This window comes from Nilaparvata lugens, chromosome 1 (assembly GCF_014356525.2).
Source record: "Nilaparvata lugens isolate BPH chromosome 1, ASM1435652v1, whole genome shotgun sequence".
NCBI classification, from domain to species: domain Eukaryota; kingdom Metazoa; phylum Arthropoda; class Insecta; order Hemiptera; family Delphacidae; genus Nilaparvata; species Nilaparvata lugens.
In genome coordinates, this window is record NC_052504.1 from 30,089,369 (window position 1) to 30,107,511 (window position 18,143).

At 32.5% G+C, this 18,143-nt stretch overlaps 1 protein-coding gene across 1 annotated transcript in view; it reads left to right on the forward strand.

Moving 5' to 3' along the window:
* LOC111053315 (DNA-directed RNA polymerase I subunit RPA2) overlaps positions 1-18,143 on the forward strand; it is a 49,219-nt gene that overhangs the window by 26,214 nt on the left and 4,862 nt on the right. Inside the window, exons 15-18 of the mRNA XM_039425094.1 lie at positions 4,728-4,829; positions 11,545-11,657; positions 14,121-14,265; positions 15,734-15,890. Coding sequence (XP_039281028.1) covers positions 4,728-4,829; positions 11,545-11,657; positions 14,121-14,265; positions 15,734-15,890 — 517 coding nt within the window. The remainder of the gene's footprint in view (positions 1-4,727; positions 4,830-11,544; positions 11,658-14,120; positions 14,266-15,733; positions 15,891-18,143) is intronic.

Sequence of the window (18,143 nt, forward strand, 5' to 3'; positions counted from 1 at the left end):
GCCACATTCATTGCGAATCCATTGATGTATATTGTTATTCATTTGCGATTCGATTTGACGCTGTGGAAGGGGAAACAGCCGACGCAGCTGACTCCCTTCACCATAGTAAACAGAATAATACTGCTGTCTACATTGCATCTCATTTACAGTATGGCGCTCGAAACAATCAATTTTGTCTATTGTTTTGACATGCGCTGTATGTAGATTTTCACTTTTCAATACTCTTAAAAAATATTACAATTTTCTTGATTTAACCATGCTCATGATAAAAATCAGGATTTCGTTGTTTTCTCACAGAATTTATTATATTAATTTGAAGTGTGCCTTCTCCATACGAGTCAGAGGTAACACAATTTGATAACTCTAATTTCAGATATTGATGTTTTTCATCAAAGTTTCATGATATATTATGTGTCCGACTCCTTCATCTTATCCTTATTTTGTGAAAAATTAAGATTCAAAATTTATTTTCAAGAACAAAAAACAAAAAAAATTTCAAGCTGAAAGTAGATCAATTTGTTGCACATTCGGTTCAAATATTAACAAATGTTACCAAATATTATCACATATAGTGAGAACGAATTATTCTGAAGCTTACTATTCTTACTGAACATGAAGAGGCAATACCAAGCCAGAATCGCAGTTCCGTTCAAATCATTATTATCAGAGCTTTCAAATTGATGCTATTTAACTATGGATGTTATCCCCATCTCACAATTTCCCTATTTATCCTTATCCTGATTCAGAATAAAGTAGTTGATCTCTATAATCACAGAAATCAATGTACAGTACCTATAATAAATAGTAAAAATAACAAAATTTCTAGTAATAATGCAACTTTCTCTAGGTATGAATTTCAAGGCTCATAAAATGACTTTTTCTCAATCACAGACAGAAATTCCAATGATTATCATAATAGTAATTTAATGAAAATTTTTTATATTGTACATTGTTCGACGTAAGATAAGCTACATCTTTAAGGTAACCAACGTATTTAGGATTATCATGTTTATGAATGAAAGCGAGACTGTGATGGAAGATTGGTCAAACTGAAATATAAACATTATAGACAATCCATATTTCTGATCAACTATAATTATAAATGATAGTATCAAGCCGTAATGAATTGAGCAATTGAATTTCAAAGTTACTATCCACTGTTCAAATCGCACTGTGATTTCCTTTTACTTCCAAATGGATTGACTTGCCTCACTCTTCAACGTAACAATTATTGAAAAATCCAATGGAATGTGAACGTCATCCAAAAAGCATTTGAATTTCAATTTTCATATCATGAAATTCATAAAAAACTAATTCTTGAGAGAATAGTGATGAATTGCAAACAGTGCAAGTAACATTGATACAAAGCGATACAATGAAAGTCAACATCGATTAATTTGATATTGGACTTATCAAATTTATATTATTTATAAAGCTTATAAAATGTGGAACCAACATCGATAGAAAATAAAGAAGAGCCCATCATAAGCACAATATACTTGTGTACTAGAATTCACTTGAACTAACTCATCACTTCAACCCTTCAATGATCACAATGAACAAGAATGGTATAAAAACCATGGAATTGATAATCAGGTACATTTCTCAAATAGCTTCACCCAACTAAATCTGTAAATAGATTCAATTTGAATGCTTCAAATAGAAAATGATCTATCCTTTTGGTGCCCTAATCAAAATCAATTTCAATCAACATTAATCGACATAAAGAAAAGCTTCTGCCAACCTTGTATAGTGAATGACAAGATGCGAGTGGAGGTGAAAAATCGATGTGTTAACAAAAATAATAGAAGATGATGAATCGTCTTTCAATTAATCTTATACGGTAGGGTACTTTGTGGTTAAATGTGAAACACTTTCATGATTTTCCTACCTTTTATGCATGCTTACTCTTCCTTAATTTGTATTTTTGCATGGCTTTCATCTTTAGAATCTACTGAATTTTCATATTGAACTGTCTAAATAATCTAGATTCAACTAGTAAGAACGGAAGATAAGCTACTTTACAGAGAGAATCATAGAAAGCTTCGACTTAACTATCCCAATGTATATTTTTTTTATGCCTCAGCCGTCATATATATTTGGCTCAACTGAAGGTATATTATCAACCTGGCTTGAAGAATATTAACTGTAGAAAACAGGTAAGACTGCACGCTATGATTTTTCAGGAAATTGCCACTGTTAACACTATTGTAATCTATGATTTATCTCAGTTTTTGACAAAACTTATGATACATTTTAGCATAGAATTATAATCATACACACATATTTTAAATATGTATTATATTATGTAATAGTATGAATATTTTATCGGTTGCAAACAATATCTTTGTCTGTCATAGAATGCATGATTTAGCACATCTATAACAACAAAATGATTTTAGAGAATTTAGAGAATTAAAATGTGAAAAATTAGTTTCATCGCATGTCAAAACAATAGACAAAATTGATTGTTTCGAGCGCCATGGTGTGAATAAGATGCAACTTAGAAAGCAGTAGGCCTACTACTGTCGTATTTTACTGTTTATTATGGTGAAGAGAGTCAGCCATGCCATACCGCGTCGACTGTTTCCCCTTCCACAGCGTCAAATCGAATCGCAAATTAATAACAATATACATCAATGGATTCGCAATGAATGTGGCTACATTAATTATTTGTCTAATTTTCTTTAGATTATTTGCTTCGAAGTTAATCGGAGAAAACAAAAATCAAATCGAAAAACCCCTACATTTTTATGTATATATTATTTTATCAAGGAAACTGTTTGATTTATTGAGGAAATGAATACGACTAATATTTTAGTCCATAATGTAACGAATCGAATGACATATGATAGATTTTTTTTCCGATTAATGGTTACAGAGATAATTGATTTCCAGTTTGCTGTTCACTATGGCTCAGAGAGTCAGCCGCGACGTTCCGCGTCGACTGTTTCCCCTTCCACAGCGTCAAATTGAATCGCAAATACATAACAATATACACCAATGGATTTGCAATGAGAGTGGCTACATTAATTATTTGGCTCATTTTTCTTTAAAACTACTTGTTTCGAGGTTAATCGGAGAAAACAAAAAAATCAAATCACAAACCCCCTCAATTTTTACATATATATCATTTTATCAAGAAAAATGTTAATTTTATTGAAAAAATGAATATAACTAATATTGTAGTCCATAATGTAACTAATTGAATGGCATATAATAGAACTGTTTCCGATCAATGGTTACAGAGATAATTGATTTCCCGTGTTTACCTGCATTTTTCATGTTTTAGGGGGTTGGGGCTGAAAGCTCCAAGGGGATTTTTTGGGACTTTTGGGAGAATGACCCTCTGGAAGGGTTCTATCGATGGTGGGAAATTCAGCTTTTATTTAATTTTCGGATCGAAACTGCTTTTTTGGACCTTCATTGACTGGGCTATACTGTCTACTAACGTTGATGGAAAGATACATTTTCAAGATGTTCGATGTTTTTGAACGAGTAGACAGCTGTGTCTACTGTCTACTAACGTTGATGGAAAGATACATTTTCAAGATGTTCGATGTTTTTGAACGAGTAGACAGCTGTGTCTACTGCCTACTAACGTTAATGGAAAGATACATTTTCAAGATGTTCGATGTTTTTGAACGAGTAGACAGCTGTGTCTACTGTCTACTAACGTTGATGGAAAGATACATTTTCAAGATGTTCGATGTTTTTGAACGAGTAGTATTATAGTCCACTAGACAGCTGATTTATGATGAATAATTCTACAATGAATGAATAAAAGACAGTTGTCTACTAACTTTGTCTTTGTCTTTCCATAAGCTGAGACCATGATTCTAGTTTGGAGTTATTGATAAAAAACATTTCTTTTACCTTTTTCTTTTTTAATCTGATGATTAAAATTGCAACAAATATTATTGAAAAGAAATTGATTTCCAAAATCATGAAAAGTAAGAAATGAAGTTTGTAGGAAATCAGCATTATTTTGTTAATTTCAACACACCGATTTTTCGCCAACCCGACAACACAGAATGTTCTGTTATGGGTTGATTGGATTGGCGTATCGACGGCAACCAGACCAGATAACAGAGCTCACACTCACATTCCGGTCACGGGACGACGATAGAACAGAAAGCTCTATGTTTATTTAGGATTTTATCTAGACATTTTAAATTGATAAATTATTTATTAATTTTTGAGAAAACATAACAACAGGTCAATGTCACTTACTGAGCGCGAGGTCCACTGATCACAGAACTACTAGTATTTTCATGTTAAATTTTCTACGACTGATCAAGATTTCTAATTCAGAGCTATGGTGAGCTCATGGTGCTAGCCTCATCATTTACATTGAATAAATGGTGTTAACTAAATTTGTACTTATCATCAATAGTGATATGTATGCTTATCCAATCACTGTAGGCTACCGCTGGTTTACAGCTGTTAGTGCCTTCAGGTAACCAGAATGGTCCACCAATATATTCCACCGACTGGTAAACTTTTGATTCATTAACAATAGGCCATGAAAATCTCGAAATTTAATAACAATAGGTATCAGCTGAGATTTTTACCTTTCCATCTGTTGTTTTCGGCGGCCCGTCTCGTTTCCCAAACCCACTATATACCGTATATTGGATGGCCTCAAAAGCTAGATGGTTATACTTGTGATGTGCTTTTGAAGATGTAATCCATGGAAATCAATCTAATCGTTGTTGTGTTTTCAGGGCTATGATATGGAAGACGCAATGATAATAAATAAAGCATCTTTGGAAAGAGGATTTGCTCATGGTTCAATTTTAAAGACAGAATTTGTCGAATTGAAAAATGTGAGTATTTTACACTGAAGGAACTTTCACTCTCTGAGAAAACTATAAATTCGCTTGTCGAAATTCCATTCAAAATGCTATAAATTTTATTTTATATCCATAAATAAAAAACTGTATAAATAGTCCAGGCAACGAATGCACAAATAAAGGGAAATGTTTAGAACACAACTTTCAACTCCACAGCTCTTTTAAGGATAGTAAGAGGATTAACATATCAAAAGTCCTCACCCCTACCCCATGTGCTTAAGGGGTGTAGGTTGTTCGAAAGTACCATTTTTTCATTTTTCGCATATATCTCGGAAACTATGCATCTTATGAACATTTGTATTCTGTGGAAAATTGAAGCTTACAAAATTACCAAACAGTTTTGTTCTTTACATTTTTTCCATATATCTCATAGTTTCCGAGATATCCGCTCTTGAAGGTGGGACATTTTTTGTAAAAACACTTCTGCCTCCAATTTTTTCATCTTTTCGGCCTTATAATTTTTGAACGATTGATGAAAAAAAATCCGTGCTGATTATGAGCTAATAGAGCATTAAATTATCTTCAATTTGATGTATATTTCAGTATTTTACGCAATTCCCTACGACTGTTGCAGCAGTTTTAGTGTTGAGTGAAATTTTCTGTTCAGCAACAATAGACCAGTTAACAATGAAATTTGGAGGGAAAGTTTGAAACACAATTTTCGACTTTGCAGCTTTGTTGAGACTAGTTTGGAGGTGAGCATATCAAAAATCCCAACTCCTACATCATGTGCTGAAGGGATGAGAGTGGTTTGAAAGTTGCATTTTCCACTTATAACTTACATCTTGGAAACAATGTGTTCTATTGACATAAATAATCAACAAACAAAAAAGAAGCTTAATAAATTGCCTACAAGTTTTTTTTGGTAGAGGTTTTCGATAAATCCGATACTTTTCGAGAAATTTATGCATTTTCGAAAAAGCAAGTTTCTCTTCCATTATTTCGCTCTTTCAAGTCTTTTAACTTTTCAACAATAATTGATGAAACAAGAATGTGCTAATTAGGAGATTGTAGAGCATTAAATTATCTTTCATTTCATGTATAATTCGACTATTTCACGCATTCCCATGCGACTGTTGCAGCAGTTTTAGATTTGTGTGTTTTTGTTTGGTAGGAAGTTAAGAAATACCCCCTGTGTTTAGTTTCGCAGACGTTCCAATAGGTATTCAATATGAATGTTCATACTGAAGCACACTGCCAATTTATGATGACAGAATAGTGTGATATTCGATGAAAGTCACTTGTTGCAAATCTTGAGATTTGACACTGAAAATTAAAACTGCTGCAACAGTCGTATGGGAATGCGTGAAATAGTCGAATTATACATGAAAGATAATTTAATGCTCTACAATCTCCTAATTAGCACATTCTCGTTTCATCAATTGTTGAAAAAGTTATAAGACTTGAAAGAGCGAAAAATGGAAGAAAAACTGGTTTTTCGAAAATGCATCACTTTAGAACATAAATATCTTGAAAAGTATCTATAGTAACTATAAAAGGATTTATCGAAAACCTCTACCTAACAAAACTTGTAGGAAATTTATTATATAATATTATTCCTATAATATTTCGTTGACTGGACTAATATCCAAAATATATTTTATGAAATCACAGTATTAATAAGAGATGCATTATTGATTCAAAGTTCTGATTCTTTTCAAAAAGTCTCTAGAGAGATTCACAGTAATTGCTATCAAACCATAATTATTTTAATTGATGTTAAATTTTCTTATGGTAGAAATTTTCTGTTATTGGGTGAGTCAATAGAATTTCAATAATTCAATCATTTCAGCATCATCACAATCTACATCACTCTACAGTCAGATTTATTGTACTCTACTCCACTTTGTGTAACTGCGGTATGGTTTCACTTACGAATACCAATTCTTTTCAGAGCGTAAGAAACAGAGCATTTCTTGCATGAAGTTAATTTTTGACTTTCATTTCTATTTATAAAAGCTATTATTGTGGTAGTTTATTTTCTTTGAGTTAAGGACCCATACACGACCGAGTCCGGCTCGCCAACTCGGCGAGCCACATTCAGGAGAAGTTTCTCCCGAGCCGAGTCAAGCCCCATTTGCCGACCGCTCCTGCCCGGCTCGGCTCGGCTTGGCTCGGTACAGTGTACGGATCCTTGCGAGACAAGCACTTACTGTACAGCACATAATGAGAAGGCATGCATTTGCACCATTCGTAGTATTTTGTTTATATTTTACGGTTTATTATGTATTCCATATAAGAACCGAAATGGCTGAACAGATAAATACAAAAAACTGTTCATATTTCAATTCATATAACATTTCTAATCTCATAGATTTATAGTTAATTCAAGTTATACTATTCAAAGTTCATGTGAATTTTACTGTTGATTTCATTAAACTCACGAATAATTTTCAAATTTCAAATCATAGGATGAAAATATTGATTGATTACAGTATCTAAAAATGTTATTCATTCATTCGCACAAGTTTCTTCCTATATTTTCAAGCACAATTTATTTTTAAAAAATGATAACCATACGTAATATCTATTCTTTCATCAAAGAGCAAAGGTTACACTACCAGTGTCTTTCAATAGATTTAACCTCTCTCTTGGACCCCTTGATCCAAGCCCAACAGACTTATTCAACAATTTATACAAGGGAAGCGTCATTAAATACATAACAGCACGGATAGCCTGTGCTGATTTTTTATTCTAGTTTCCAGTGCATTCTGTTGGAACGTTACTCAGAATTTTCTATATTATACAGTAGTATTATAAATGCTGTTGGAACAAATGGCCAAACTCTAGAATCCTCCTGCTAAAACTAGAATATGTTTCAATTACAGATCCCTTGCAGTTTTTGCGAACATCTTGAATAAAACTAGATTATCCTACCTAAATTAATATTAGAATCTATGGTTAAAATTATATTTATTTTTTATTTATTGCTAGCATGTCAATTCTGCTTATTTTTTATTATTTTCTCGATAAATTTTCTCAAACATGACATTGATGTGCCGTGCTATGAATTTAGAAAGTTAATTTGGAATTTAGAATTTAAAAGCACACACAATATAACTTAATAAATGGGATGCTTGATAAACATACTTAGTGCTAGAGAACGGGAATCCAGAAATGACAAAAGAGACAACTAAATAGAGAGAAGATATCAAGTATATTGTCACCTTTAACAGTTAAATTCAACATTAAATAAAACAAAAATTAAGTTGCATCATGAAAACGAAAACAGAATTACTAAATTTAGAAAGTTATCTCCGATACACATAATTCGGTAATAGCCTACTCTGTCTGCTTTACATTGAAAACGTTTTAGATTGAATCATAAGAAGCTTAAAGGACTCTTATTATAGAAAGAAGAATTGAAAGTTACCATAGATATTTCTCAGAAGTTAATCATAAATAACAATAAATATTTTAAAAGAAAGATCAACAGAAACATAAAATTCAGAAAACTCTTAGAACATTTAGAACACACTTGGTAACGTTTAAAACACTATCAAAATATTTTCAAATAATTATAATCCCCGATAATATCTATTAAATAAATAAATACATTTTTATTGTCATTAAGCAACATTGGCAATAGACCAAGTCAAAACTAATACTACACAATATACAAGTCAGAAGGTTATAAGTTAATGTAATTGAAAGTATATACGATATACATATATAAACATATATATGTATGTATATAAATATATATTCTGTATCTTTATATTATGAAAGCTTTAAAGACAAATATTCCTAACGGATCACATCACCGAAATTCTACATATTAAGACTATTCAAAAAATATATGACATCAAAACAAATTTAGACAAAGGCTAGGGTCGTTGAAACTTCAATCGATTCTTCACAACTTTAAGAAAAAATCATTTTAAAACATTTATCAATAACCGACCTTTAAACATTTCATATACTAGTTCAAGTAATTTAGTAGATTATAAAATATAAATTTGAAGAAAACTGAAATTCCCAGCTGGATCCTTAAAGAGAAAATATGGCCTCACATTTCAATGTAAAGATACAACCGAAAATCTATTACTCAAACCAATTTAATAAAATTTGTAATCTATTAATCCCCAAGTCCCAAATCTCAAAGTTACGATTTAACAATAAAAGAAGAGTCTAATTCAGCACGTTTTAATTGATTAAATGGTTCACGTTTTACCCCCTTTTTGAAAGTCGATAGTCACTAAAACCCATTCTGCCACATCCGGAGTTCCTGGGACGTTTGTTTAATTTGGAAAAAGTTGTTACCTCAAAGCTGTTTCGTCAATTCGAATCTAGGCTCGGTGATTGAGCTCTACACGTCCAGATGGGACAGGAGACAGCAGACTCCAAGCTTCTAGGACTGCCATCGATTCAGAGGCATCTCAGCGGCTTAAAGACACACGTTCATGAGACATTCATGGACCCGTACATTGACCGCTGTTAGAATAAAATAATAAACTAGGATAATGCAGGTTAACTTAACTTCAGTTATATCATAAAAATCAACATTATTTAGGTTCTTCCTATATGAAACTCAAATACAAAAAATACTTTAAAATACAAATAGCCATTACTTTTATATCTTGATTTAATAGAATTTATTTGTAGTCAGGGTCATGCCCTATATACAAAGAGGTAAGTACATAGTATTCCATAATACATAGTCATAGTTAATTGAATAACTTTTCATAACAAGGTCTTTCGGGTATTGTTCTTAGTTTGTTCAGTCTGTTTAAATTATATGATAGGTGTCTTCTTCCTAATCAAAATTACCAAAATACAGTAATAAAATTAATAATAGAAATCATTATAATGTACTACAAACATCAGTAAATTTGGATTTAAGCAACAGTAATTTAAATTTAGGTTAATAGCTTCCTCTTCAGAAATGATATCAAACAAAAATATCTTGATTCCTTCTTATAGGTACTCTAAATTTCTACAAAACATAACGTTCATTTTCTTCCATCATTGACAAGTTTGAAAGACTTTATAAAAATTACAGTTAGCATCTTCCATAACTAGAGAATCGAAAGAATTATTCTCAATTACTTTACTAATATCACAATAAATTCAACACTTTGATGGAAGCTTTCATAATTACTCAAATTATATTATAACCTAATTTCACGTACCTTAGTAGCGGTAATTGGAGGAAAATCTCCATCGTAAGACGACAACTTTTGATACTCTCTCTCTCTCTTCTTTACTTTTGTTGGAAAAAACTTCTAAAACGCAAGCAAACTAAACATGCTACTACAACAGAAGGTTGCACAGCCAATAAAGAAAGACTAAAGACCAGTCAAAAGCCATAATAAATATCTAATCACTACACAAGTTTAAGCAAAGTTATTGAGAAACTACATATTCAGTTCTGTTAGCAGCAATGGACAGACGCTGAATGAAGCCCACGGTACACTTGCCTTGTCGAGACAGCTGCATGATCGCCCATACTAGACTATTGCAACTTAACCAAAGTCAACTGTGATTGGCAGTTACTATTTTCTAGAAAATATTTATCAGAATTTCCGCCAATAGAAAGGAACGGTACAACTACAATTCAAGATACATCCTCCCACTAAGTGACAGCTATTTTCCAAATTCCTAACCAAATAAGGCATGATTGATAATCAATCGAACACAAATTCCTTGCCTTATAAGGTCATGAACCAGGCTGATGCTCCAGGAAAATCGTTGATTTTCCTAGTAGTGTGCCTTCTACGCACACTACTGACTTCTCATACAACTGGAATAATGAATATTGTTACATTGACCATGTATTATTTTGAATATTACTTTAGTGAGTTGGAAGTTTAGTTGTATAATTAATATTGCTCGACGTAATTGGTAAAGCGATTTAATTTTCGACATGTTAGTTATGAACATGTGCTTTATCACGTTCATTAGCTGAGTAATAAAGTTATGATTTACTTCATGCGTCCTACTAACTATAGTAAGTTGGCTTTTGGTCAGCGAATCAAGGTATTGATTGGAATCACACAAATACTTTTTGATTTTTTATTTCGAAGTCCATATCCGTTTGTTCGTTAACAAGTGATTGTTTGAGGCGCTGCTTACCTGAAAGGATCTTTGTCTTGGAAATCAATTATAGGCTGTCTCAGTCTGGGCAAAACCGTACGTAATTGTATTTTTCAAGATTGATCTTGTAAGGAAAGGTGGTGTTTTAAACATTAATTTTGTAAAGATTTTTTTTATATTTTTTTAATTAACGTCGTGAGTTGTTGCCATTTCGAGACCTGACCAAAAGGACCAAGGGATCCATAAGGTAGGATTTTAGATAATAGGATTTTTGAAGCTCGGTTCAATATCAATTACATTTTCTTTTGAGTCCCCACAGACACCCTAGCTTGTAGCCAATTGAATATTTTTTTTATAAATTCATTTTAGTTTTCAATAATAAATAAAACGTATTAACCTTTTGTTTTTGTAATTATTATCATTTTTTATAATAATAAAAATTAATAGTAAAATAAATTGTTTAGTTTTCCTCTGTTAATGTTGTTATACATTTTCATATCCATTAACATCTCTTTTTAATATATTACATATTTGGTGGAGGCGCCGGGAAAATGTAGAATATTTTTTTAGTTTTCCTATGTTAACGTTATATATCCAAACGCTCTAAATACATTATCATCTCTCTTTAATATATTACAATTTGAAATTCCAGTCAAAATCGTATTTTGGACTTGATCCTGCAAATCCGGAACTTCGTACATTTTTAGGTGATGACGGCCTTCCATATCCAGGTTCAAAACTCACAGATGGAACCCCCTATTATTGGTATGTTTCAATTCAATGTTCATCGATTGATCATATTATTTATATATATATTATAGTCAAGTAAATTTAATAACTTACTTATGGTAAGGTGGTTCAAAGGAGAGTCCGTATTTTTAGTTGAAGTGGCTCTTCATAACTGCATAATTATAGTTATAATTCATCATTCATAGTTGAGAATGACATTGCAGCCAATGTATCAATGTATAAATGTATAATTTATTGTAATCCAACCTGCAACCTGCACAGTATGTAGTATCGTATGAAGTGCTCAATTATCATTCCATTTGGACCTATACTGACTGGTATTAAAATTACATGTTCCTTAAATAATATCAACCTCCTATTCTATATGCAGCATTTGCTACTCATTCTTTTCCAATATATCGATATTAATAATTGATTGAATAAAAGTAGACTCAGGATATCATAGATTTTTTTCATTGCTGCTCTTTACTCATTCAAAACTCCATATCACTTAAATATTTAATTTGCTATCTGCATTATTATTTCTCTATGTATGCTGATAATGATCTCTTCTTCATGATCATCCTGTTCTGCTTTTGACTAAATCTCTCTTTTTATGATATGGCTCTCTCATTATCTTATTCTCTTCAATCTCGGTAGATAAAATCATTTTCTAAACTGTTACAATACATAATCCTTTTTGATAGCCTCTATGGAAAGAGATATTATATCTTTCTTTCTCCCTTCTCTCTGCCCCTGATTGTTTGTCTTTCCAATTTTATCTGCAGCATGATTAGACAACAGTAGGTCCGCTGATGGCCCTGCTTTTCAGCAAGCTATTCAATACCTTTCCGGATTCTCTCATTGCTTTAGCCAACTCAGTTGTATCTCACCTTTTCTGTTCTTCTTTTATTTTATCACTGATGAGACTAAACAACCCAGGCCTATTAATATGGTGCTTATCTCATTGCCGATTACTTATTTATTTTGCACTTCGTCATGATTTATATCTCTCCTGCTTGTTTGTAAATGTCACTCATATAACTCCCATGCAACGAGGCCTGAATACATGTTTTTTTTTTTAATTAAGTGTAATCGAGTTGAATTGTTGATAGCAGTTTTCTACAGACCACCTAATATTAGCTATATGCAGAAATTGTGGAAGTGCTTTTAAAACTTGCCCATTTAAGGCAGTTATAATGGATGACTTTAACACTAGTTCCTCATGACAATCCTATGAACCTGATTTTCATGAAAAATACTACTAACCTCTACGAGTTTTTGCCCCGTGATAGCTCTCTAAGCTGCACATCATTTATCCACCTCAGGCATATTGTTAGATTCAATTGCAGTTGCTGATCCAAACGCGGTTGGAGCAAATAAGTTATATAATTCCTTTATATAAAAAGTTACTCAGTTAAAAGTCCCCAAGGATCCTGCCCAATTGCTCACCACCATACGATAACAATTTCCATCGAATTCCATTATGCAAACTTTGAAACTTTATTCCAACTCCACGATGAGGTCTCATCTGTAGGGACATGCGATGGATTAGGAAGTTAGATTTGGCTGGACAGGTTAGTAACGTTGTTTGTGGTTGTGTGTGAGTGTGTTAATTTTAGTAGAATTTGCTGAATTTGAACTGATGTTTGTATGCATAGTATTTCTTCTATTTTCTGTCTTATTATTTCTATCTAGTTGTAGTAGCCTAGTTGTTCTGATAAATTTCCGTTTAACGCTTCTTAATTATTCTCAACTTATTTTGCATTATTTTTTTCAATTTTCATTCCTTTGTGGATGTTTTCTATAATTTGTATTTTTCACATTTCTATTGGAAGGTCGAAAGTAAAGGTATTGTTCCGCAACAAGAGACAGATAAGGGCGACAGAGACATTCTTAGGCGATGAAGACTGAGACACCATATGAATTGTCTCTCTGAGACAGCGACAGTGTAGAGTGTACTGCTACCAGTGTACGAGTCAGTACTGAGAAAGTTACGTCCGGCAACAACACACTTCACTATTGCTCTGCTTTGAAAATGTAAACTCAAGAGGCAGATGTTTAATTATAATAATAATTTACAATCACTTCAATCGTATATGTATGAACCCACTTACAAACAAGGAGAATGGAGGGGAAAACATAACAAAGAAATCGGGACATTGGAAGCGAAATGAAATGTAGGAAAATCGGATGGGATGGGGAGGTACTGAGAAGAGGAGGCGAGTCCAAATTGAAAAAAGTATTAGCGCCCGACCCTCGAGGAAGGCAACCCCATGGAAGAATTAGACAGAGAAGGTAACAACAGGTTACGACCAAACATGGAGAGGCTTGCAGCTACCGAAGGAGATGCTGATCGATATTGATCCACCTTGGAAACCTTTTGTTGGTGTGAGAAAATGTCAACTTAGATATACATGTCCCTGGGAGTAATTTAGTAAGTACTTCAAACCTGTTTTGTTACATGTTCACTTTTTTATTTTGTGTTTGTCTTCGCAGCTACTATGATGAAGATACCCAGAACTATGTCACGGGAAAACACCATGGATCTTATGAAGTAATAATCGACAATGTAAGAATGTTTGATCCTTTGGGCCAGAAGAAATCGGTCTATCCAAGAGCATGTATTACTCTCAGAATACCAGTAAGTTCTTATCAAGTCTCAAAATTTATGCATAGTCAATTTTAATTATACATCTTAATATTCAATTATATATAAATATTTTCGAAAAAAGGATTCGCTACAGTCCTCTTTTATGAAATAATAGTCTCACTCATAAGTAATCATCAATGTTTCTGTTTTTATACAGAATTTGAATCATATTTAATATTATCTGAATTTGAATAATATTTTTTCATACTTTCAAATCTAATTGATTTTAATTATGAACACTTTCATTCTGAAATCTTTTATGGTTTGGCAAATTTTTATCGATCGCCTTCCAATAATAAATCGTCATAAACTTATCTATTTTATTTCTTTACTTTTATACAGATTTGTAAACGACAGGCTTCGACAGCACAAAACTGTTTCCGATTCAATAATAAGAAAAATAAGCGGAATATAGTATTTACAGAATATAAGTTTTTAACTCTTTCAAGAAGAGAATTATTGGAGAGTGAGGAAACATATGATGTATCAAATCAAGTCTTTGAGAGTTACCTTAGTAGATATACCTTACTCAAGAGAACACACTTATGCCCGGCGGTTTCACCAAGCTTGGTCAAGATTTTTGAACGCTTTATAAGTGTGGACTGGAATTATCGATAGTAACTTTTGCAAAAGGAATCATAATTATGTTCCAGTGCGCTCGACAGACCCTTCAAACATGTTTAGATTTCCACATTCCAATTTTCTATTCTGCTGAATGCAATAGAGAATATTAATTTAATTATGCATCAATAATATATTATGTAATACATTACGTACTCATAGCTGTGTATAAGTGTAAGAAAAACAGATGCTATAACATGGAAAATAACCAAAGACATCAGGGAAGAACTGTCAATAACGTCATTCACTAGATTACATAGGGAAAAAATGCAATGCATATTTCTCTTTAGAAACCAGTGTGTGCAATTTTAACTGCTCCTGCACGTGCATTCGTCAATTTAACGAAGATCATTTTGAAAACTTGAATACCATTAATCTATTGACATAAATTACAAAGCGAGAACAGACATGTGCTCAAAACAGCTTCGATTATTAATTTTATATAAATAGTCCCAAGATATTATGTAATGTCTTTTTTCGTTAGGGCTACTTTATAAAAATAAAAAATGAAAATCCAAGTACCCTTTTTTAAAATTGTACAATTTTTAAAAAAGGCTAGTCTACTTAGATTCTTATTTTTTATTTCTATTATGTAATGTATATTTTCAATTCACATATATTTTTTCTTCAATTTTATTCAATTGAAACATGCAATATGAAGAAGACAGTTTTAGGCTAGAAATTTATTCAATGTCAGTTGATCACTTTCGATATTATTTCCTACATATATCCTCAAATCTTGACTATAATTTGCTGGAAGATGAATGAATAGTGTAGATGTGAATTTCATTAGCGTATATATTTATTTATTCAATAATCATAAATATCCCATTTTCAGCGTAATCCTTCAGTCGGTGACAAATTCGCCAGTCGAGCAGGTCAGAAGGGAATTTGCAGCTACAAATGGCAGGCTGCCGATCTTCCTTTCACAGAGAGTGGATTGGTACCAGACATTGTTTTCAATCCTCATGGTTTCCCGTCCCGTATGACAATTGGTCAGTTCAATTCTCATGTCTTATCTCTTACTCATCACACTCTTAAATTATGCGTACCTTGACCAGTTAAAAAATTATTCTTCTCTAGTTGAAGACTATTTTTATTTTGGTTGAGGACTGAAATTTTCATCTTCTCTGTTAATATTTCAATCAAAGTATCAAGTAATATACTTTCGAAAAGAAAATAATCATATGAAATGATAATTATTACCTTATTTCATGTTCTACAACGTTGAACAAATTTATTCGGGTTAGTTCAACTCTTATTTCGTGTTGCTGGAAAATTCTCATTTTTGTAAAAAATATGGTACTTGAACAAGTGGGAAACTTTTTGTGTGGTTGAGAAGTTGATATTGTGCTAATTATTCATATTAAATAAAAAGAATAAAAACTTGTCGAAACCACAGATTTTATTAAAAGTAGAACGACCGGTTTCGGTTGTTACACCAATGTCAATCTCTGATAAACTAAATACAAAAGCAGCAGAATTTTATACTAGTGGGCGAGTACCGCTATTGGTCAAGGACATGAACGCCTGCCATTGGCCATTACACTCTTTTCCCATTTAACAGTGCATATAATAGAAACGCCACAAAAGCAATAGGTGGTTTGAGCAATAGACCCGCCATGATAACAAAATTTACTTGCAGTACATAATAAAACCAAACAAATCAAGTAGAAGATAATAAAACAAATAAGTTTTAAATAAATAGGAAAAGTGGGAAACTGGAGTCATTTGTAAGTGCGATATCTCAAATGTGTATTTCAACTTTTCGTTTGTTTAATATATAAAATTATAAACACATTTTAAATAATATTAACATATTGCCATTTAAAATCCAAAACCTTTCCTCTCCCTGGGAAACGTCAATGGATATTACCATAGCTACCTCTAATGCAATACAGAGGTTATTAGAGGTGGCTATGATATTACACGAGGTTCGTGATATGGAGACGGTGGATCCAAAAACTTGAAAGCTGAAGCATGGTGAAAATCCCTGTTAACATTTGTTTTTTATCGAAATGCAATGCAATTTGTTGAAGGGTGTACTATACTGTATAATGTAAAACTACAGAGACCGGCATATTAATCTGACGATTTTGTAGTAATTGGCATCACTGTCATTGAAAAGCCGGGAATGTTGTACATCGGAAGGTCTATTCATGCCATTTCAGTAGACGGTATGTCGTGGTCAAGTGAACATCGAGCGTTTCTGATTGAAGCTCATTTCAAAAATAATGACTCAGTTATTGTAACACAGCGTTCATTACGCAGACATTTCAATTTAAATCGACACGCGACGGTTCCCAGTAGAAATACGATCTTATTATTGTGGGTAAAGAATTTTAGGAATACGTCGTCTGCTCTATAAACAAAATCAACAGGACGAAAACGGACTGTGAGAATTCCTGAAAACATTAACGAGGTAAGAGTAGCTGCTACACGGTCTCCACGACGTTCAACAGCGAAACATGCTGTTGCGCTAGCCATTTATGATCGAAGTGTACGACGAATTATTCATTCCGACCTGAAATTCTATCCGTATAAGATACATTTTAGTGCAATAACTTAATGCAAATGATTGGACACATCGCAAAGCCGCTTGTGAGATCATTCTCGAAAATGTCCACCAGGGTGCCATTATTCTTTCAAGTGACGAGGCATATTTTCCTTTGTCGGGATTTGAGAATGAACAAAATTGCCGTTATTATTGGGCAGCCAATAATCCACAGAACTATAGGAAGTCATTCAACGAGAAATTAAAGTAATTCCACAAGAGATGATTGAGTGAGCAATGGCAAATTTTAGAATTGGGTTGAGTGAGTGTGTGAAAAGTAACAGAAAACATTTGGATGACATAATCTTCAGATAAAAAACGTTTCAAGTGCTCTATGTAATTCACTGTAAATTGCAAAATTTGATCTTTAATTTGATACATTTTACATCATGTTTTAATTGTACGAAACATACTTTGATTATTGTCCCTCAAAAATCGTCAGGTTTTTATGTCGGACCCTTTATATTATATAATGGCTATATAGCTAGCTATATATATGGCTGTATAAGCACTATATTCATAGTGTTTGATATTAGTATTCTTATTTGTTGCAGCAGTATTTTTGCAATTTTAACAGTGCACGGCCAAATAATAATGTATTGCTCTAAAATACGATTAAAGTTAGAGACACCTTCCAAGTCTCGAATTGTAGAAACTATATTACCCTCAGAGTGAGTTTAAATAATGGATTGCA